Here is a 23,675-nt window from a genome sequence, read left to right as displayed (position 1 = left end):
GTACTCTGACTGAGGGGTCTCTTTATTTCCTAGACTTTTGATTATGGGGGCAGGATGAAAGCTGGTTGGATCTGGCCCCAGGAAACCAAGGCAAAAGCTGCTAGAAGAAAAACCTTTGCCCCCCACACTCTGGGTCCTGCCACCCGATGCAATCCCAGGGCAGAAAGTTTAAGCCCCTCCTCCTGCCCTGCCTACCAGGACCAGTGGCCTAGACCTTGGCACTGATGTTTGCAAAGATGAGGTGTATGAAGGTCCTCCCCTTCCCTGGGCCCCTTTCCTTCTCTCCATCCACAGCTTCTCCTTCATGTGGCCTGGAACCCTCCCGTCTGCTGCCCCCATGCCACTCCTGCCAGGAGGCCACCTGCAGCTGGACGTCTATCCCTCTCACCCCTTCCAAAGACCTGATGTCTGCCTGTTGGCTTAGCAACCCCCAGCCTGGCACAGCCCCCCTAGCTTGTGGTGGTCCGCACACACATAGAACCACCTTGCCATGCCTCATTCATGTACACCTGGGCCTCATAGAACCCTGTGTACACACACACACACACACACACACACACACAGCATGATTAGGGATCAGTGGCTGCCTAGGGTGAGACCCCATTTTTCAGATGGAAAGTAACTCCTGGAGATGTGGTCATTTGGGAAATGGGCAACACCCATTGCCCATAGGGAAAGAACCAAATACAGTTACTGTCCCTGATGTAAGCTGACCCCTCTCAGCCCACCCCACACTGTCACACAAAACTGACCCTGACTGTCAGTGAACCCAGCATCCTCCAAATAGATTCCTGTCCCCCACATTCATAAACCCACAAACACCCCATGGCCCGGCACCCCATACCTGACACACAGACACACATACCTCAACACATGCAACACCCCAGCTCTCCCACACCCATTCACACCTAAGGGTAGGTGTTCTCTAGCATGCATTCTAGCACTCACCCTCGAACACATAGTCAGACCACAATCATATTTACACACAGCCCCACAAACCGCAATACACAGACACATTGACACAGATACACCCCAATTTCCCAACACCCAAAGTCAGCACAGGCACACACCAGTCCTGAAGCTGGCGGGGGGCCAGGTGAGCAGCCAGCCAACAGTGGTGGATGCAACCTGGGGTCGAGGGTCAACCAGCACTTAGAAGCTTTGATTCAGAATATTCATCAGCCTTTGGGGGGGAAAAGAAGAAGCCCGCACAGGGGGAGGGGGAGAAAAAAAACTCAACCCCGACCCTAAACTCTTTTCCAGTAAATCGATGTATTTTGCTATAATTTTATTAGGAATATAAAAGGAGCCTTTTCAAAAGTGCTTAGGACGCAAAAAAAAGAGGCGGGCGAGGGAAACATTAGTCTGTCTGTATTAGCAATCCCATAGTCACATTTTATTGTTACTGTCAGGATGCAAAAGCTGTGCTTAAAACAAAATAATACATAATGTATTACTGAGGCATAAACATCAGCAAGCCGCGAGCGGCCGGCATTTTTATTTTAAAAAGAAGATGCAAGGAAAAAAAAAGATTGGAGGGACAGAGGGTGGGGGAGGGGTGCAGGCGGCCTCTGGGGATCAGAGTCGAGCTGGGACCCTACGCTTAGAGGACTGGGTGGGGGGTTGACCCCCAATGATGATTTCAGCCATAATGTCACCCCCTTATTGGCTCCTCCCAGGAAAAACCTGTCCCCCAAAGTAGCCCCAAGCTCAGGGACCTGCCACCTTCCAGCCTTACCTTTAGCACCTGATGGTTTATAAAGCTCTGGCCCTTTGTCCTGCCCCAAGCCTGACCTTCACCACATCCCCCGGGAAGGAGGCTGGGCAGCTCTTCTTGTCCCTGTTTGGCAGCTAAAGACATTGAGGCTCAGAGAGGGACAGTTGCTGACTCCAGGTCACACAACAGTGAGTGATGCGGTCAGGACTCGAATCCAAGGCCGAGTGCCAGAGTCTCAGTGCCCTTCCCGCTGGACCCAGCTTTCCAGGTGCTCGATAGTCTCTAGCTGGAGCCCCTGGGCATCTGGACCCCTGGGCCCCGGGGGTGGTCTCTCTGCCCTGCCCTTGCCTCTAATCCATTCTCTAGTATCAAGTGTGGTCTTCCAAAATGCAGACCAAATCTTGTGTCTCCTGTGCTAACACTCTAACCTCAGTCCGTCCTACCTGAGGACAATCTGCCACCCAGCAGATTGTCGTCCTTGGTCTGGCCTACCCGCCTCTAGTGCCTCTTCTCCACACGCTGCCTCTTGCGCAGTCGGAAGCAGATACACTTACCTTCACTCTAGTCCTCTAGCCACTAAACTCGTTCCTGCCGCAGAGTCTGGACTCCTGTTGTTCCCTCTGTCTGGAAAGTCCTTTCTGGCCCTTTATATTAAATACTGCCACCTCTGAGGAGTCCTCCAGGATCAATCTATACTAGACCCTCCATCACTTTTTGTCTTTCTGCTTTTCATTTACTTGTTTATTATCTATTTTCCCCCAAACTACCATGTTTCCCCGAAAATAAGACCTAGCCGCACCATCAGCTCTAATGCGTCTTTTGGAGCAAAAATTAATATAAGACCTGGTCTTATATAAGAATTATATAAGACCGAGTTTTATATTATATTATACCGGATATTATATTATATTATATTATATTATATTATATTATATTATATTATATTATATTATATTAATTATATTAAGGACCAGGTCTTATATTATAGTAAAATAAGACTGGGTCTTACATTAATTTTTGCTCCAAAAGACGCATTAGAGCTGATGGTCTGGCTAGGTCTTATTTTCGGGGAAACACATGGAAGGTAAGCCCAAGAAGGCAAGGACATTGTGGGTCTTTTTCAGTGCGGTGTCCCCAGCACCTGGCACAGGCACAATCCATGTGTTGATGGATGGATGGACAGCACTGCCGCTTGGCTGTCACGCGGGCCGAGGCTAGAGGGTATCTGAGCCTCAGGCACATCTAGGCCTGTGGCCTAGCCTGCTCTGCTCCCTAGAGCCCTCAGAGCTAATGGGGCTGACTTACTCCTACGTGAGGGAAGAAAGGGATACCAGGGAATAGAGAGAAAAGAAGATAGAAAACCTTGGGGGCCCGGCTGCCAGTCCTGGATTAGGAACTCCTGGGTGGTCCCTCACAGAGGCTGCCCAGTCCCCCCCTTGCACCCACACAGGGTTTCAGGGCTCCTCCACAACCTTGGAAGACTCTGTGGCCTGGGAGGGGGTGTCCCCCCAGCGCCCCTGTATTCTGGGTTGAGAGTCCTGACTCTGGCTGCCTCCCCTCAGGTGCTCTACCTTGCCAGGCACAGATAAGAGGGGGCAGCAGCAGCCAGGGTGTCTCCCACTCTTGCTTCTACACCCCTGCCTCTGAAGTGGGCCCAGCAGGTGTTAAACCTCACAAAAGGACCAGGTGTCCTCTCTGCAGTCTAAGACAGGGATCAGTGTGCAGGAGGCGCAAGAACAAGGAAGCGTCTCTCCCAGACCCTGCCGGTCTGGGCCTCACATCTCCTGCCAGCATTGACCTTAGGGCCGGGACAGGGGTGGCCTGTCAGCTGGAGAGCCCCTGCCTTGCCATCAGACTCACAGGTCTAGGTAACAGTGTCAGCAGCCAGCAGGGTCTCCTTTCCTCTACTTGGGCAGCCTCCTCAACAAGGCAGCAACGGAGGCTCTGATAAACCCAGAAACTCGTTATTTGCCTGGAAGTCTGTCTCCCCAACTTCACTCCAAGGTTTTGAGGGTTGGCACAGCCTGCTTCATCTCTGTGATGCAGCATCGAGCCTGGCACACTGCAGGTGCTTAGGTAGTGTGGATTGAAGGGACAAACGAATACATGAGTAAATCTTTTTATTTTCTATATTCCCAGTGCATAGCACTGGGTTTGGTACATACTGTGTTTCCCCAAAAATAAGACTTAGCCGGACAATCAGCTGTAACACATCTTTTGGAGCAAAAATTAATATAAGACCCGGTATTATATATTATATTATGTTATTATATTATATTACATTACATTACATTATATTATACCTGGTCTTATAGTAAAATAAGACCGGGCCTCATGTCAATTTTTGCTCCAAAAGACGCATTAGAGCTGATTGTCTGGCTAGGTCTTATTTTCGGGGAAACACAGCAATAGGTGCTAAAAATGGATTGATGGATGGATGGATGGATGACAGATGAAAGGGTTTTATTCTTCTGGGGATCCCTAATGCTAGCACACAGTAGGTGTTCAGGATTTGTTGACTCGAAATGACAAAGCAAATCCCCTGAGGGCCTGCCTGGCCCAAAGGGTACTTCCGTGGTGGCTATTGCTTAGACTGGCCCTTGGAGCCCCAGTGTCATGGGTTCTGGATGCTATGACCACCATCTTCCTACCCCCACCCTCCACTGCGTCAAGGGCAGGGGTGAGGGTGGAGAACCTCCTCTCCCTTGGCACAGGATCAGATGGGTCAGAGGCAGGAGGGAGAGAGGGGAGTGCCCCAGCAGGAAGGGCTCCCTGGCAGCCCTCCTGCACACAGGGCCCTGCCTCCCGACCCTCAGTGCATTCAGTAAGTTGGAGGGGCAAGGGGAGGGGGAGACAGAATTCTTCTCAGCACTTTAAAGAGTTTTGGCATTTTCTGAGGGCACATGTAATATTTAAATTAATTCTCCTCAGCACGCCCTCATGCCTGCCTTGGCTTCCCCAGGTGAATTTGTAGGCGCTGAAATGGTCTAATTTCCCACACAAGCCATGTCAAATATAATTTGGGTGCAAAGTTGGTAATTATACGTAACATCAGTCTGATGTTAAAAACACTGAAAAATTTAGCAAGAAGAGACTACAGGAGAGACATGTCTGAGGCCCAGCCAGAAAAAGGCAGGCCCGGGCCCCACCGAAGCCAAAGTCTTTAATTAATAATAACATGTTTTCAGGGACTCAAAGGACACAGGTCCCCAACTGTCTGAAACTCCTTTGTCTACCAATTACCAGCATTTGGGGGGAGAGAGGCAGGGAGGAAGTCATGGGGAGGGGGGTGCCCAGATCCTGGCTGAGAAGTTGCTGAGGTTTGGGCTGGGGCTACAGCTCACCAGTGGGCAAAGATCCTACTGCCCCCCAATGACCCCACTGTGCTCCTCTGTGGCCAGATGCCAACTCCGATGAGTTCGGGGTCAGCGGGAGGAAGGGGCTTATCTCTCCTTGACTCTGTGGGTGAACCTGGGGAAGGGCGAGGTTGGGCTGCAGACCACAGACCAAGCAGCCCCAGCAAGGCTCAGAGGGTCAGGAAACAATGCCTGTACCCCTCTTGGTTTGGGTGGGAGCTTTTTCTTTTCTTTTCAAACAATTTAATGGACAGTTTCTATGACGAAAGGGGTCACATCTTATTTGCCCATCCCCATGTCCCTGGCTTCTGGCACATAGTAGGTGCTCAATAAATATTTGTGAAATGTATGCACTCTGCAAAACGAGCTCTAATTACCCCTCAATCTATCCCTGCATGGACTGAGTGCAGTCCAACCCTGGAAGGTGGACCCCTCCCACTAGCCGAGAGGAACAACACATGAGACGTCTAAGAGGTTAAGGGGACAGACGCAGAGCCTGGATTAGAAGGGTGATGCCACACTTATAAGCCCTATGACCTCCGGACAGTTAACAAAACGCTGCCTCAGTTTCTCATCTGTAAAATGGGCATAAGAATAGATCCACCTCCTAGGATCACTGTGAATTCGGAATGAGATGCTCTGCGTAAGGCGCTCCGAACAGTGCCTGGCAGGTAGCCCTTGTTTTGCTGAGGGAGGTGGATGAGGTGTAGCTTTGCAGAATTGCTCTTTAGAACTGGTTTCCAGAGGTGGTGAAGATGAGGAAAGAAGGGGACACCAGCAGGGCAGAGGAACCAGGGGCAAGGAAACAGATTCCTAGTGGACAGTTTGGAGAAGTTTGTGCTGTTGGGGGCATGGCGTAAATCCCTTCTTCCTCGATTCCCTAAGAAATCTTCCATAAAGTACCCTTCCCTTCTGTCTCTTGGTGTATGTCATGGAGCTGTGTCCGCTTGGGATGCATGGCTCCCAGGTGGGCAAGAACACCTGTGGGAGGTAGTCACATCCCGAGGTGGGTATTATTATTATTATTATTATTACGTTTTGCTAATATGAAAGCAAGGCTCAGAGAGGATACCTCATGGTGGGTTTGCCTTCACACTCTCTGCGATTAACCCTCTGTGCTCCACTGAACATACTTGAAGATCCTGCTGAATAGTGACAAAAACAGAGCTGACATGAGGTGCTGATGACAGCCAGATGTCCTGCTTTATCCCACTTCACCCTAACAACCCTGGAAGGTGGGCAATTTTGTATCCCCACTTTACAGACGAGGAAGCTGTGGCTCAGGGGGATTAAATAACTTGCCCCTGATGACAGGACACAGCAAGTGGAACACATCCAGGCCAGCCCCAAGGAGCCCCTACTCTGCATGCCTGCCACAGCTCACCCTCCCATGCAGTGTTCTCAACCCTGCACCCTAGAATCACCTGGGGACCTTTAAAACCACTCATGCCAAGGTCTAAATCCACTCATGCCCAGGACTCCTGGATTCCAAGGGAGGCGGGGTGGGGCAGCAGCTAGAAAACCAGACAGGCCTCCTGTCTAGCCAGTTCCCCCCTCTGGCTCCCTGGGCCACCCACTTGGGCAAGTCAGGACAAACCCCCCACCCCATGCCTCCATCCCCGTATTCCTAAAATAAAGAGAATAATCTCACCCCACCTCATCTTACATGTGTGAGTGTGTGTATGTTTTATTTTTTTAAATTAAAGTAGTAATTGCTCAAGGCAATGAATTCAAACAGATCAGAAGCATGTTAAGTGAAAAGCCTCTTTTGGAGGCACCACTGTTAATACTTTCTTGTATGTGGTTCCAGACACTTTCTTTGCATGTACAAACACACATCTGTATATACTTTTAAAAAATGGGATCGTGTATGTTGGTGTAATTTGTTTTTTGCATTTAGTAATATATCATGGCTATCCTTCCGTAGAAGTCTACGAAGATCTATCTCAGTCTATTTGAAGGTTGCATGATGTTCCGCAGTATGGATACACCATTGTTTATTTAGCAATTCTCCTATCAACGGACATGTAGGCTGTTCTCCTTTCTTTTCTACAACAGACAATGGTGCAATGGACACCATTATATGAGCCTCTGAATACTTCTGTACGTGTGTCCATAGTACATTCCTGAGAGTGGCATTGAGGTTCACCCAACTTTTCTCTCTCATTTTATGAGAGATTGACAAGCTGTAACCTGCAATATGTGCAGATCTTTAAGAGAAGGAACAAGATGGTGACAAACAGTAACTCTGCCCAGAGTGGACAGGGCGGCCATGGATTTTACATACAGCAGCATTTCACTCACAAACTGATCAAAAACACCGCCCTTGTTTCCACACCAGCAGCAGCATCAATCAACACTATCATCAAATCATGGCCACCAGCCCCACTGTCCCCACCAGCCAGACAATTAACTCCAATGCCACCGTCATAACCACCATCGACACCATCATTTCCACATGAGCCTGTGTTCTCAGAACCCAGTCTGATTTAAGTGGAAAGGTATTATGGAAAAGTACATAAAAAGTGATTAGGCAAACATCCAAAGGTAAAATCTGAAACTAGAAAACTCCTAGAAAAAAATAGCATACTCCTAGGAAAAAAATGAAAAATGGGTTAGGCAAAGATTTCTTAGAACAAGAGCACAGCCTGTAAAAGGAAAAACTGGATAAATTTAACTTCATCAAAATTATAAACGTCTGCTCTTTAAAGACATTGTTAAGAAAATGAAAAGACAAGCCACAGACTGGTATCTGATAAAGGACTAGTAACCAGATATACAAAGAACCCTTGAAACTCAATAAAAATATGGGCTGAAGATTTGAATAGACACTTCACCAAAGAGATATATAGATGGAAAATAAGCACATGAAAAAATGCTCAATGACATTAATCATTAGAAAAATGAAAAATCAAAACCACAATGAGGGGCGGCCGGGTGGCTCAGTTGGATAGACCTCGGTGCTCATAACACCAAGGTTGCTGGTTCGATTCCCACCTGGGCCAGTGAGCTGCACCCTCCACAACTAGATTGGAAACGACGACTTGACTTGGAGCTGACGGGTCCTGGAAAAGCACACTGTTCGCCAATATTCCCCAACAAAAATTTAAAAAAAAAACACAATGAGATACCACTACACACCTATTAGAATGGTTCAGATTTTAAACACTGACAATATGACATGCTGGCAAGGATACCATGCAACAGGAACTCTCATACATTGCTGGGGGCAATGCAAAATGGTGCAGCCACTTTGGAAAACTATTAGGCAGTTTCTTATAAAGTTAAATATACACTTAACATATGACCCACCAATCCCACTCCTAGGTATTTACCAAAAAGAAACTGAGATATATGTTCTTGCAAAAACCTGTATGTGAATGTTTATAGCAGGTCTATTTATTCTCAAAAATTGGAAACAACCCAAATGTCCATCAACAGGTGAATGAATAAACAAGTATGGTACATCCATTCAATGGAAAACTATTCAACAATAAAAATGAACAAATTACTGATTGATGCAATAACATTACTCTCAAAAGCATTATGCTAAGTTAAAGAAACCAGACTCAAAGACTACATATTGTATAATTCAATTTATATGACATTTCAGAAAAGGCAAACTATAGCAACAGAAATCAGATGAATGGTTGCAAGACTGGGGGAGAAGGAGGAGATTCAACAGCATCAATGATAAAGCTGTTAATGTTTAACAATCAGCTCACGGGAGGTGGGAAATATATATACATATATGTATATACATGTATATGTGTGTATATATATATGTGTGTGTATATGTTTATTATAAATCTTACTGATATAAAAGACATGTAGCACATTTTTTATCTAGTTGAAATTCACATAACATACAATTAACCGTTCTAAAATATACAATTCAATGGCCTTTGGTGCATTCACAATGTTGTGCAAACACCACCTCTCTAGTTTCAAAAACGTTTTAATCCCTCCTGAAGAAAATCCCGCACCTATCAAGTAATCACTCCACCTTCTCCTTTCTCCACTCCGTGGCAACCATTGCTTTGCTTTCTGTCTCTGTGGATTTCCTTATTCTGGATATTTTCATATAAATGGAGCCATACAATGTGTGATCTTTTGTGTCTGGCTTCTTTCACTTAGCATGATGTTTTCAAGGTTCATCCAAGTTGTAGCACATGTCAGTACTTCATTTCTTTTCATGGCTGGATAATATTCCATTGTTTGGGCAGACCATGATTTATCCATTTATCCATTGATGGACATTTGGGTTGTTTCCAGTCTTGGATTATATGGATAATTCTGCTCTGAGTATGAACATACATGTGCAAGTTTCTATGTGTACATGTGTTTTCATTTCTCTTGGGTATATACCTAGATGTGGACTTGCTGGGTCATATGGTAATTCTCTGCTTAACTTTATGAGGCACTGTGCTTTGTTCTACAGTGGCTGCACCATTTGACATTCCTACCAGCAATGTACAAGGGCTTCTATCGCTCCATATTCTAGTCATCATATGTTATTTTCCATCTTTAAAAAATATCATAGCCATTCTCGTGAATATGAAGTGACATCTCACTGGTTTTAATTTGCATCTCCTTGATGACAAATGGTGTCAAGTATCTTTTCATATGCTTGTTGGGCATTTGTATATCGAGTCCAATTTATCTATTTTTCCATTTATTGCTTGTGCTTTTGGGGGTCAAATCTAAGAATCCATTGCCAAATCTGAGATCATGAAGATTTACTCCAATGTTTCTCATAAGTTTTATAGTTTTAGCTCTTATCTTTAAGTCGCTGCCCCATTTTGACTTAATTTTTGTATCAGAAGTGAGGTAAGGGTCCAAATTCATTCCTTTACATGTGGTCATCCCATTGTCCCAGCACCATTTGTTGAAGAGACAATTCTTTCTCCATGGAATGGTCTGGGCACCCTTATGGAAAATCAATTCCTCATACATGTTTGGGTTTATTTCTGGACTCTCAATTCTATTCCATTGGTTTGTATGTCTGTCCTATGCCAGTACCACACTGCTTTGTTTACTGTCACTTTGTAGTAACTTTAAAACTGGGGGAAGTGTGACCCCTTGTTATGGGTTGAACTGTGTTCCCCCATCCAAATTTATATGTTAAAGTCCTAACCTCCAGTAACTCAGAATGTGACTATATTTGGAGACAGAATCTTTAGAGAGCTAATTAAAACAAAGTCACTGGGGTGAACTCTAATCCAGTAAGACTGGTGTCCTTACAGGAAGAGAAAATTTGGAAACAGCTATGAACAGAAGACCGTGTGAAGACACAGGGAAATGACGACGGCCAACTACAAGCCAAAGAACGAGGACTCAGAAGAAACTAAACCAGCCCGACACCATGGTCTCGGACTTCCTAGCCTCCAAAATTGTGAGAAAATACATTTCTGTTGTTTAAGCGATCCATTCCATGGTGTTTTGTTATGGCAGCCCTAGAAAACTAATATATCCCTACAAATTTATTTTCCTTATATGATATTATTTTGGCTACTTAGGGCCCCTTGCAATTCCATATGAATTTGAGGATCAGTCTTTCCTTTTGTACAAAAAAGGCCATAGAATTTTGATAGGCAATGTGTTGAATCTGTACATCTCTTTGGGTGATATTGCCGTTTTACCAACATTAAGTTGTCCCATCTATGGACGTGGGCTATCTTCCCATTTAATTAAGTCTTCAATTTCTTTCAGCAATATTTTGCAGTTTTTTAGTGTGCAAGTCTTTCATCTCCTTGGGTTTTTCCTAGGTATGTTTTTCCCAAGGTATTTTAATCTTTTGGATGCTATTTTAAATGAAATTGTTTTCTTTATTTCCTTTTCAAATTGTTCATTGCTTCTATAGAAACACAATTGATTTTTGTATGTGATCTTGTTCCCTGAAACCTTGCTGAACTTATGGCACACAGTTTAGCAATAATAAAATTATAAATTTCATTTAGCCAATTGATTCTCACAGAATGCTTTAGTTGATATTGCCAAACTTGTGTATCTATAGCTGACCTGTGGTTGCAACTGACAAACAAGTGTAGGCCCACCATGAATGTTGGTTGATATTTTCCTTAACATTAAAGAGTGAGAACTAAAACCAACTACACTCACACAGTTTAAACACTGAAGACTGGAACTATTTCCCCTACACAAGTTACAGTCTACATTAACAAGACTTTATTATTCCACTGCCTTCACACTATTCCAGGAGACTCATGCCCAATCAAATGACTTGATTATTTAGTATAGGAACTTCGCCAAAAAACCATCAATTCTTTAATGGAAAGCATCATCAGACAGTTTAATTTGCACCCTAAGATCCCTTGCTTCAAAAATCCTTACCTTGTTGTCTCTACCAATTCTGGGCTGTTTTATTGTGCTCCCAACCCAATCTTAACCAAAGACCCTCCTTAAACCAAATTTCCAGTTCTCAATAAATTCCAATTTTGCCTCCCCACCTTGAGACACTGACAAAGCCCTGTCGATGTGGTGGTCTCTCTTACCATGATAATCAATATACTCAGCTTTGTCTTATCAACAGGGTGTATTGGGGTAACATTTGGGGAGCCATCATTTGATGAGAGTAAGACAAAAACGAAATAACTAAAACATGTCAGAATTTCCTTCACTCATCGATGATGTGGATGACTTCTTTGCTGAATCAGATACTAGTTTTTAAAAACTGAAAGAATATTTCCTATATTTTCTGTGCAATTCACCATGTAATGGCTACAGACACAACACACTTTTGAGTTTCATCTGCGTTATTCACATTTCCTCCATCACTTTCTTATATCTAGACAATCAACAGAACAATACATCAAGTCCGGATTAGTAGCATTTGCCAAGTTTTCTGATGAACATACTCCCGCCATGGCCAATTTCAAGCTACCTAACATGAGGTCATGTCCTCGGAGTTGAGAAGAGCTGTACGTAGGACATTCATCAGTGTTTCTACCATACAGATATAATCACATAATCTCAGGAGTGTAAACAGTGAAGTACAGCAAAATAATTAAGAAGTGACTAATATACTTACTACCTTTGATATAAGTTATTTGTTAGCAGACGTGATTTAAGAAATGGTGGCTATGTTTAACAACCAGCTTACAAAGTTCATGAAAATTCAACAATTGACCCTTATAAACTGGTACTAACCAACTTTAGCACACCACTGGGATTGGCTACAAAGTGGCACTTGGGAACTTTGGAAGGTGACAAAAACATTCTATACCTTGATCATGGCAGTAGCTACAAGACTATATAAGTTTGTTGAGATATATAGAACTATACATGTAGAGAGGGTAATTTTACTTGATATAAATTATACTTTAATAAACCTGAAATAAAGGGGTATTTGGTGACTCACAAACCACCCCCCCCCAACCCCCAGGGGCACCACAGAATCAGACTTGGAGGCGGGAATAGCACCCAGGGCTGCCATAGTGGAGAGGCTTCTGCGGCCATCACTGAGCACAGGCATGGAGGTTCAAACCACCAAAATTGGCCGGGATGCCCCTGCCAGGATCCCACCCCTGCTGCCTCTGCAATCCAGCTGTCTCTCCCTCATGCTCTAGCGTGCTCATCAGCCCTGAGCCTGCCTGTGCCGCTTCCAAATCAAAACCCTATGTCTGCATCTGATGAAGGCAAGGTCGCATGGCCACAGTCTAGCTGCAAGGGAGGCTGGGAAGGTGAAGTTCTGATTTCTACCTTGGGGAGCAGGATTCACAATGTGGGAGTTGCCTCCAATCTAGGAAGAGGTTTCACAGGGTGCAGGGTGGCCACATGAGCACAAAAACTGTCCCCTACAATGACCAGCAGTTACTGTGACCAGCACGTGATCACTGACACCAGCAACGGTGACATCCCAGTGATTGTCATAAGCCTGGCCCTGGCCCTTCTATGTGCAGGTGCACTGCTGGAACCCACGTGGGGACAGATGTGGGAAAGGCAGCGTGTGCTTAACTGCTGCAGGAGGAGTGGAGACACAGAATGCTGCAGGAGCCAGAGAAAGCCTGGAAGGAGAGGAAAGGCTACTGGAGAAGGGGCATTTGAGATCAGCTTTGAAGGGTGGGAAAGACATAGACAAGGCAGCCGAAGAGGAGGGCACCTCACAAAGGACCCGTGTGGGCAAAGGCTTGGGGCAGGAATGTGCTTGTCATGATAGGGGGTGTGGCTGGTGCAGAAACGTAGGCAGTGTTGCCCACCCTTCTTGACCATGACTTCAGAGTAAGAAATATATTTTATATCATAATACACACACACACATATAAATAAGTTACACAAAGTAGTACCTACTCTACTATATAAAATGTACTCTGATGTTCTCTATAAATTTATCCTATTTCATTTTTTTCAAGTGTCAGTCATCACTCGTGAAATTGACTCCATGACCCATCAGTGGGTCATGACCTGCAGTTTGAAAATCACAGATGCAGGGGCCATAGAACTTAGAGAAGGAGCAGGCACAGGGCTATAGAGGGTTTTGAACACCTGTAGATTCTTGGGCCTAGAGGCGATGTGTGGAGTGGCGATTGGAAATGATCAATATACACCATCTGTCAATATTTAAAATGCACATAACATTTGACATAGCAATTCCATTTCTGGGAATGGAGCCTAGAGAGAAACTGGAAGCAACTAAACATGGAATACTATGCAGCCCTTCAAAAGAGTGAGGTCGGTCCCTATTGTGGAGAGGTCTCTGGGACATTACAGAACCAGCTGTGTGGTTTGCTTTCAGTTTGGGATAAAACACACCTGTATGTGTATATGTGCATTACATGTGCGGATACCTTTTTAAAAGATTTAGAAGGAAATTCCAACACATGCTACAACATGGATGAAGCTTGAGGATGTTGTACTAAGTGAAATGAGCCAGTCACAGGACAAATACTGTAGGATTCCACTTATATGAGGTCCCTAGAAGAGTCACACTCATAGAGACGAAAGCAGAATGGTGGGTGCCAGGGCTGGGGGATGGAGGAACAGGGAGCTGGCGTTTAATGGGGACAGAGTTCCTGCTTGGGAAGATGAAAAGCTCTGGAGGTGGGTGGTGGTGATGGTTGTACAACGACGTGAATATACTTCATGCTCTGAACGGTACACTTAAAAATAGTTAACATGATAAATTTTATTTTATGTATCTTTTACCACACATACACAAAACAACTTAGAAGGCCCTCCACCAAACCTAACACTGGTTACCATGGGGAGGGGAGTGGACTGGGGGGAGTACATTTTACGCACTGTGTTCTTGTGTGTTTTGTTGTCTTTGCAACGAGCACTTATTCTCGAATGGCTCACATGATTTAAAAAAAAAAAAAAAGAAAACAAAAACACATAAAGTTCAAGTTGCCCTAGGAGTAGAGAGAGACCAGGGGGTACTGAAAGATGTGGCTAAAGGGTTACCTCATTAGGCCCAGTGCTGAGTGCTGGGGTAGGGGTGGGGGGATAGCTAATAGCTCACTAGAAGGAGCGGTTTCAATTCACTGCGACACAGAGAGTTCTGGGAACCCAGAGAACCAGGGAGGGCTTCCTGGGAGAAGTGGCTGGAGCAGGAGGGTGGAGTGTATGAGGCTGAATAGTAGCAGCAGCCAACTAGGAGAAAGCAGCCTCTGGACCCCCAAGCATCCCCTGGACTGGAGGCTGAGTAAGAGCACCCCTAGACCCACGTGGTCCCTGCCCAGCCCAGTCCCCACAGACTGGCTGCAGTGCAATATGGGAGCAGTTATGCAAATCACCTCCCGGGTGTGGCTCTCATTACCTTTCAGTGACTAGCGGTTGCAGAACCACACTGGCCTGGGGGTGGGGGGGAGGTGGGAACAGATTGCTTAGCTCCCTTCTCTTCCTCCAGCCCTCCTGCTAGAGCCCCAGACCCTAATCACATCTGGTTCACATCGGCCCTGTTTGGTTCCAATCATTTCACTTCCTGCTACCATCTCTGGGCGCCCCAAGCCCTATCCCCACCCCACCCCCACTCTCCCACCCCCATCTGTGGGAACAGCCCCCTCTCCCCTTCAGCCTTCAGCAAGTCCTGCACAGTGGGGTCCCCAACAGCCTGTGTCTCTCCCCTTGACCCCCACCAAGAATGTCAAGGGTCATCTCACTGCCCCCCAAATGTGCCCATGGCTGTGCCTCCCACCTGGGGTGTCCTGGGTTCTGGTAGCAACGACCCACATCCTTCTAGGTCTGGCCCAGACTTCTAAGAACCCCACTATCCTTTCAGCCTGGTTCCCTCACCTTCTAGGGAGGGGCTTCCTGTGCCAAGCACTGCTGGGCCCACCCTCTAGCCGCCCCTGGGAGGTCCTTGGTAAGAGTGGGCAAGAGAAGGGGTGTTTACCCGGAGGGTGTTTCTCTCCAAAGACAAAAGTCCTAAAGCCATCTCCAGGGGCCACTGGACCTCCAGGACAGAGCTGGGAGAGGGTGGGGAGGGTGTCAGAGTGTAAAGAGATGGGGGGATAAGGGGAGAGGCAGGGAGGCTGACCCCAGAGAGCAGGCACTCCCAGCACAAAACCGGGGGACCCAGAGGAGATTTGGAGGGAAAGTGAGAGGACTCTCTATGCTCCCACCTCTGGCCGTGGGGACTCAGATGAGCTTGGAGTCCGGCTCTTTTCAGGGCAGGCCTGGGCCCCATGATACACACTGTGGCATTTGTCCCACATCATCACTTATCACTGACGCGCTGTACTCACCATTAGCCAAGTACCTAAAGTGTGTTAACTTTAGTCCTCACAGCAACCCCATGAAGGAGCTGCTCTGGTCATCATATCCCCATTTTACAGATGAGGAAAGCTGAGGCATAAAGAGGTCAATTAACTGACACCAAGGTCACACAACTGGTAAATAGTCATGCCAGGATCTGGGCCCAGGAGCCTCTTAATATTGCCACTGTTCAGAGGCCTGGGGTTCCCCAGAGAGCTGGCGTCTCTGATTCCACAACTACCCTCCTTCCCACTAGACTGGACTCTGGATTAGGAGGAGCTCCTTAAGGGCAGGAACAGGCTGGGGTCATCTGTATCTCCCTCATCTCCCATGAGACATTCATTCATTCATTCATTCATTCACTCATCCCACAGAATTTTTATGAATACCACCTGGAGCTCATGTGCCAAAACCCCTCTGAGCCACAGGTGCCTCATCAGCAAAATGGGAATATTGTCTGGAGCGGAGCATCCAAATAAAATAAAGCGAGCCACCTATGTAATTTTAAATCACCTATGTAATTTTAAATCCATTTAAAGGAGTAAAAAGCAGCAGGTGAAATTAATTTTAATAACATACCTTTTTTAACCCAATAGCTCCAAAATATTATCGTTCCAGCAAGGAGTCAATGCAAAAATGATGAATGAGATATTTTACGTGCTTTTTGTTCATACTGGATCTGAGAACACCCTTTGGACACATCTCTCTGGGGACGAGCCACGTATCTGGTGCTCAGTAGCCGTGTGTGGTACCGTACTGGACAGCAGGCTTTAGACCAGAAAGCTCTACAGAGATCCGATGGCACGGGTGTATTAGCCTCTGGCTCCCAGGCTGGCTCACGGTGGGAACACACACAGGTGTGAGGGTCCCAGCCCCTTCCTTCCCTGGGTCTAGCAGGGCCTCCCTGTGTGGCTGGAGTGGGGGGGCCCCTTTGGGGTGCCCCGAGATGAGGCGCTGCTGGCTTTCCGGGAAGGAACAGGAGGGAGGAGGGGAAAAGCAGGCTGGGGCCTCGAGGAGGGAGCGAGGAGGGAGCTGCTGCCGCCTGGCACAGGGACAGAGTTTGTTTGCACCTCTTTGAAGCCCGGAGATGAAAGCGGGGCCCACATGGCTGCCTTTGATTCTCTCCTCCCTGGGCCCCACGCAGCTGCAGCCAGGCCAGGCCCAGCCCTCCCTGCCCCAGGGGGGGGCAAATGAGGCCCCAGGCCAAGGGTGTTTCTCCCCTGGGTGGCTTAAGGGAGCAGCAGAGGAAGCACCCTCTGTCCTGGGGGACCTGCTATGGTTCCACAGACCCATCCAGATAAGACAGTGACAGCCTCCCTTGAGAAAAGGGACTTGTGAGGACCTGCTGCCCTGACTCTCTCTTCTGCCAGTGCCTGAGCATCCATCATCAGTGGTCAGCTCTTAGAAATAAACACATAAGAGCATGGTGGTTGAGAGGTGAATGAGTCACTTCATGTCCCTAAGCCTCTTTAATTCAATAAATATTTATTGAGGGCTTACTGTGTGCCAGGCACTGTTCTAGGTGTCCTCCCAGAATGGATCACAGAGCAGATGGGATGAAATGATGCGTGTCAAGTGCTTAGCACGGTGTCTGGCATATAGAAAACGCTCAGTACATGTCAACCAGCAGCAGCAGCATTACAGCTAAGTCCTGCATGACCTCTCAACCGCCCCAGGCACGGAGGAAAGAGAGCCAGCTGCTGGACATTGCCCACCTCCCTTGTGCTCTGGCCTGAACTCTGCTTCCTCCTGTCTCCTAGGTCCTCTGGGGCAGCAGGGCAGGATCCCTGACCTTGACTATTGACCTCTGTGGACCAAGAATGGCAGCCTAGTCCAGAGATAACATGCTCTGGGGACCCCCTGGCCATAAGGGAGGCAAAGTCACACCTGGGACCCTGGCAGACCCCTCCCCTGGCTCAAGCCTGCAGAGCCTGCAGACCCCTCCTCAAGCAACTAGAGGCCAGGGGGCTGGCAGGGATTAGGGCATCTGCTGTACAGACATCAGATGGCCCGGGCAGCACAGACTGGGTGTCCTAGGCCCTAACCCTTGTTCAAACAGCCTGTGGCATCTAGCAGCCACCTCACTTCTGAGGGAGAGCCACCTGTGTCCTCTTCCTTGTCCTGGCCCAAGGGGCTGATGTACCGTCCCAGTCACGACATCCTTGCACACACATTGCATGTTCCGCCCTCACACCGCTCAGTACGTGGGGAGGGAGTATCTGTGAGCCCCTCAAAGGTGGGCCTCTCACTCTTGGTCCCCTCCTCCTGGATATCTTGCTGCCTCTCTCAGGTCAGGGAGGAGAAGTGGAGGAACCAGGGCTGGAGACAGGAGCAAAGTGGGTAAGAACCAGGTCCAAGCGCTCATGGGTGACCACTGATTTGCAGAGGTGCAAGGGCACATCCCACGTGTGTCTGGCCCCCGCATGTGGGCATCCCCATTTCAGAGACAGGGAGATCAAGGCTTTCGCACAGTCACATGCTTAAGAGGGAGGGCAGCCAGGATTCAGACGCAGGTCTGACTGATTCCAAGTTTGTGTTCTTCCCACTCGACCACACTGCCAAGGAACGCAGGCCTCTCCATGGTGAGCTCAGAGCGGCCCCAGGCGGCTCCTCCAAAGCCTGAAACTCCAGGGCCAAAAAGCCCGCCCTACAGCTCCATGCAGAGCAGCAGGACCAACACTGGCCTTCAGCACAGACCGCAGGCCGGAATCTCACCCACCCTGTGACCTCAGGAGGGTCACCTCACCTCCAGACCTTTTCTCCCAGAGACCGGCAGAACACAGGATTTCCGGAAGCCTGCACGGCTGGCAGGGTGATTTTAGATGGTACATAGCCTTTTCTTTGTATCTTAGCAGTTTAGATTTGTTTATTGTGTATTAGACCAGGTACATGTCACTAGCGCATCAAACTCACAGTTGCATGGATAGTTTTGCTTCCGTAGTGTCTATGTATGTGAAAAAGTACACTTACACAGGGCTAACACAAAGGAAGAAAAACACAGGTGGTTGGAGGATATGGCACACCAGCATGCCCAGGGCAGGGAAGCGTGAGCTAGTGCAATGACCAACATCAACTAGAGGGGCCCTCAGGTGGTTAGGGGGTTGGAGGCAGGGTGCCCTGGCCCCAGTGGCTGTGATGGATCCCATGGAGGCCTGGACAGGAGAGAGGGAAGCAGGCAGTGAGACGGGAAAGAGGGAAGACAGACAAGTGGAGTTCAAGGGCTCACCCTGGCCAGCGTCTGCATCCACCAGAGCCCACTGAGCCTGGAGACCACATTGCCACCTCCCCTCCCAGGCTGCGCAGTCTGCAGCTGGCTGATGTAAAACACACATGTTTTGACTGAAGCTGCTCCCCCCACCACCACCTCCTGAAAAACGCCAACATTAAAGGGAGCGTAGCTTTGTAAAACTGAAACTGTAAAATGCTTCTGAAACCCAGCCCCGGGGATTAAAGAAACCACATGAAAAGGGACTTGGGACGACCTGGACGCTGACTTCCTGTTCAGAAGTTCGCTCACCATGTGCCTCCCACCCGGCCTGGTGGCTCAGATTGAGGAGGAGGAGGTGGGAGGAAGGCCAGGGCCAGTGGGGGCCTCAAGGGGGCCTCCAGAAGTCCAAAGCTCACTAAGGTCCAAGACCTGACAACCTTGGCCATGGCTCTCCCAGGCCTCTGACCTCCAGGGGCCCTGAGGAAAAAGTGCAATGTTGCCCTTGGCCTTGGGACCCCACCCTATAGTAGTAACAGAGGGATTGGGAGCAAAGGCGACCAAACCACCCACCATCCCACTTCCCAACCTCTGCCAGTCTCCCTTCAGCTCCCAACATGGTCCTAACTGGCCTTTGACCCTCGGAGATGTGGGAAGTGCCTGGTGGGATCACCCCAGCTCAATCACCCCAGCTCAATCTCCTGTCCAACCAGGCACAGGAGCCAACTGTGGGTTCCAGTCCCATCTCTGTCACTTACTCAGTGTGGGACTCCCAAGGAACTACCATTGGAAGCTCCCCACCTTTTCCCTCCTATGTCACTGAGCGGTGTGAGGATTGGTCAAGCGATGTTTGTACACAGGTACTGTGACCGAGATCGTGCAAAAGTGGTTCTTCCCCTGCTCTCACAAGACAGGGTGTGGAGTCCCCCATTGGTCTCCCTCTTCCTACATGGCTTGGGCAAGTCACAGCCCCTCTCTGAGCTCAGGACCCTCCTCCTTGGGAAAAGAGGCTAGGATGGGTGGGGTCAGAGGGGAAGCCTGCGCTACAGACACTTGTGTGTGCGCGCCCGTCACGTACACTCCTGCACAGACACACTCACCACACCCTCACACACATCATACAGAAAAAGACCCACACACAAACACACACACTTCACAGGCCACTTGGTGGCCACTGCCACCCCCAGCTTCATCACAGCCCTCCCTCCGTTATATAAACTCCCCGTGCCCTCCAGTGTCCCCCGCAATCACTTACCTAATATTAGGATATTAAAAAATATGGCAAGATTTTAAGAGACTTATTAAAATGCAATTAGCAGCGTGTACGACTTAAGCAGGGAGATTATTTTTAAAAATGACTTGATTGTGCGGAATACCACGCACCTTCCCGAGACCGTAAACCTGCCAATCACACACATTCTCAAATGAGGCGCTTTCCTCACTTTCTCTTTGTCCTTCAGGATTTTCTCCTGCCCCCTGTGACCACGAAGGCTGTGGTCCCCCACCCACAAAAGCCACTGCCCACACACATACACTCTGAGCCCCCTCAAGGGGTCCCTCAGAAGGAAGCCAAGGGGTCAGTCAAGTCCAAGGCCAAGCCTGGAGGAGTTTCCAGAAATCGGCCAGAGCATAGGCAAGGGGATGCAGAAGCCGCGCCCCCACACGCAAACACACTCCCCGCCGACCCCATTAAGATTTGGATGCACAGAGGCTGCAGTCGGAGTGAAGGTGGCAGACTGTCCTTGCTGCGAAGCGACTGGGGGTGGGAAGGGCTCAGGGGCGAAGGAAGAGGTCCCAGGGAGTGGGTTACTGCTGGCCCCCTCTGAAAGCTGAGTCTCAGAGCCCCTGCGCCGCAGCCCCCCGCAGCGCCCACTCGGGCTAGTGTGACGGCGGGGCTGGAACGGTGGGTTATGCTGCCCCCTGCTGCCCGCTCTCCGCACTGCAGCCCCGCTCCTGGGACCAGGGGACTGAGCGAAAGCGCTCACAGGGTCCCGGGTCAGCCCTCCACCTTCTGCGGGGTCCACGAGAAGGACCCCAGGGTCTTCCAGGATCTAACCTGAAGACAAACTCGCGCATGGAAACGTGGGGATCGCTCTCCGACGGTCCCCTCCCCGGCAACCCCACCCCTGGCTGAAGGAGTTTATCAAATGTGCTCTCTACTTCCTGGCATTAGGCTCCCGCTGGCACTTTTATTTCAACCATAAAAAGGCTATTTCATTGAGAAATAAAGTCCCATCTCCCTGACGTGTAACTCCTTTCAGAGCTCTTACTTAGCCACCAGGCAAAATTTATGTTTCCTGGATGCTGTCTCTGGGGATTGCAACTGGAAATTGGGGAGATAGAGCTGGAAGGAGGGGATTTCCTTTACGGCTGATGGACGTGTGTTAATTCTTTTGGTCTGAGGAGCCCAGAAACCCAGCGTGTCCAGGAGACAGCCCTCACCTTGGAACAAGGAGACTTGGATATGAGTCCCGGTTCTGCCATCTTCGCTGTGTGACCTTGGGCAAGGCGCCAGGCCTCAGTTTCCTCTGCTGTGAAATGGGAAGAACTATTCCTCTCTTCCTCAGAGGGATGGCACTAACTGCAGTGAGCAGATAGAAGTGGAAAGTACCTGGAAGCTGTCAAGTACTGCTGTCATTATGAAAGAAGAGGAATTCTCTGCCTTAGGGGGGTGTCCCTGGCACAGATTCTCCAAGAATCTCAACTTTCACGTGTATCAGAATCAGCTGGAGGGCTTGTTAAAACACAGATTGCTGGGCCCCACCCCCTGAGTTTCTGGATTAGTAGGTCTGGGATAGAGCTCAAGAATTTGCATTTCTAATGAGTTCCCAGGTGGTGCTGATGCTGCTGGGACCCTGTTCTGAGGGCTTTGAGATCTGGGATGTGGGACAGCTCAGCCTGGGCCTCGGGAGAGGGCGGACTAGCTGTTGGGATGTCACCTGTGGAGCAAGGTAGAGGTGGGCTCTGGCCAGCTACATTTCCATATTATGCTATCTTGTGCCCCCACTGGCTTGTCCTGAGATCTCTGGCAGCCCACACCCCCAGAGACCAGAGCAGCAGAGGTGTCAGGAGGTGGGCTGAGCTGGGGAGGATGGATACTCAGCGGCAAAACTCACCATTTTCACAGGATGGGCCCTGTTATCCTAGAGCGGAGGTGACCCGTGCTGAAACAGAGACTCGGAGAAGTGAATGGATTTGCTCAAGGTCACACAGCTTGGGCAGGACACCCAGAAGAAAGCTCTTCCTAGCCCTCTGGTTATGCAGTAATTTGGAAGATTACTAAGTTGATGACTCCAATTCCACTTTAAGTGATATTCAAATACCCAGTGGAGACTTGCAGCTAAGACAGAAAGAGCATGTTGGTAATAGAAGAAATCTGCCGTGGGACGCATCTAAAATCTGGGAGTTTGAGACCTTCAACAAGGGAAAAACAATGAGCCTGGATGGAGCAGGGCGTGAAAACCGGATTTGTGCTCAAGGAGGAAAACCCAAAAGGGAAAAGGGCCACTGGCTTCTCCGTGTAACAGGAGAGAAGGATGATGAATGCATCACAGACCCGGGACTTCACTCACAGAGTCATGGCGGGGGGCGGAGGTGTGGAAGATGAGGATGAGAAGCTACCCACATCTAAGCACCCGATATCCCAGATCGTCTGAGACCCACCTCTCAGGGAGCTGACCAGAGGGGAAGTACCACTCACTGTCAGGATTTCCCTCATGGCAAACACCCAGCTGTCAGCCATTAACAAATGACTACAAGACCTGGGAAGTCTCAACAGGAAAACTGGAGGTCGCCAGGCAGGGAGACCACTCGAGCACACACGTGTACACACGGCCATGGGATCAGACACAGGGGCCACACAGGTCCTTGCGGACTTGGAGCCCTGGTCACAGATCTGGGGTTATCCCAACTTGGGGGAGAACAGCAGCCCGAGCACCTTCTAATTAAACACGCTGTCCTGGTTTTGAGTCAGTGCAGAGCAGAGCGAGGAAAGGAAGAGAAGTAAAGTGGTTTGTTCCAGCTGCGCAGAGCTGGGAAGGGTGCCCAGAACAGTTAATGCCCAGACCCTCTCAGCCTTGCAGATCGCCGCCTGCCTGGGGGGAGAAGAGCCACTTATGCCAGGTAAAGCCTGGCGATTTCATTAACTCCATTCCCTTTGTCTCATCTCCAAGAACGCAGGGTGGTTAAACATGAGAAGGGCTTGGTAAAGGGTCAGCCCTGGTTTACAGGACTTTCTCGGGTGTGTGAGCCCCTGGTCTGTGAGGTCCCAAAGCTGGTGGCTCTGCAGAGATGGACAAGGGGAAGAGGTGGATGGGGCTGGTGGTGTGGGGTAGGCACGGGGAGAGATAGTCAAGGAAAGAGAGGGAGGGAGAGGGAGAGACTACAGGCCAGTGTTGTGAGATGGAAGATGTGACATGTCTCAAACGTCACTGGCAGCCACCTTCACTGAGCCATCTGGATGCTGGGTGGGAGCTGCACAAGCCCTCAACGAGGGGCCCTTTGAATCACCTTTCCTTCTAGCAAGGTGGGCTGGCCTGTCTCACCCCGGGCCCCCCATCCCCTTGCTCTGCTCTTGTCTCTCTGACGTCCACTTTCCAGCCAGCTTTTTCAAACCTGCATAAAATCTGGGCTCCTGCCTTGACCTCTAGGTCCTGCAGGCCCACTCTTCCTTCCACTTCCTCCT

General features: G+C 48.8%; 1 protein-coding gene across 1 annotated transcript in view; it reads right to left on the bottom strand.

The window, feature by feature from the left end:
* The window catches only part of CIROZ (ciliated left-right organizer protein containing ZP-N domains), a 73,085-nt gene that overhangs the window by 29,271 nt on the left and 20,139 nt on the right, over positions 1–23,675 (bottom strand). The window contains 1 exon segment of the mRNA XM_074337189.1: positions 20,865–20,958. Within this exon segment, the coding sequence (XP_074193290.1) occupies positions 20,865–20,958 (94 nt within the window).

This window comes from Rhinolophus sinicus, linkage group LG06 (genome assembly GCF_036562045.2).
Source record: "Rhinolophus sinicus isolate RSC01 linkage group LG06, ASM3656204v1, whole genome shotgun sequence".
Lineage (NCBI taxonomy): Eukaryota > Metazoa > Chordata > Mammalia > Chiroptera > Rhinolophidae > Rhinolophus > Rhinolophus sinicus.
This window is presented reverse-complemented; position numbering and strand designations above follow the sequence as displayed.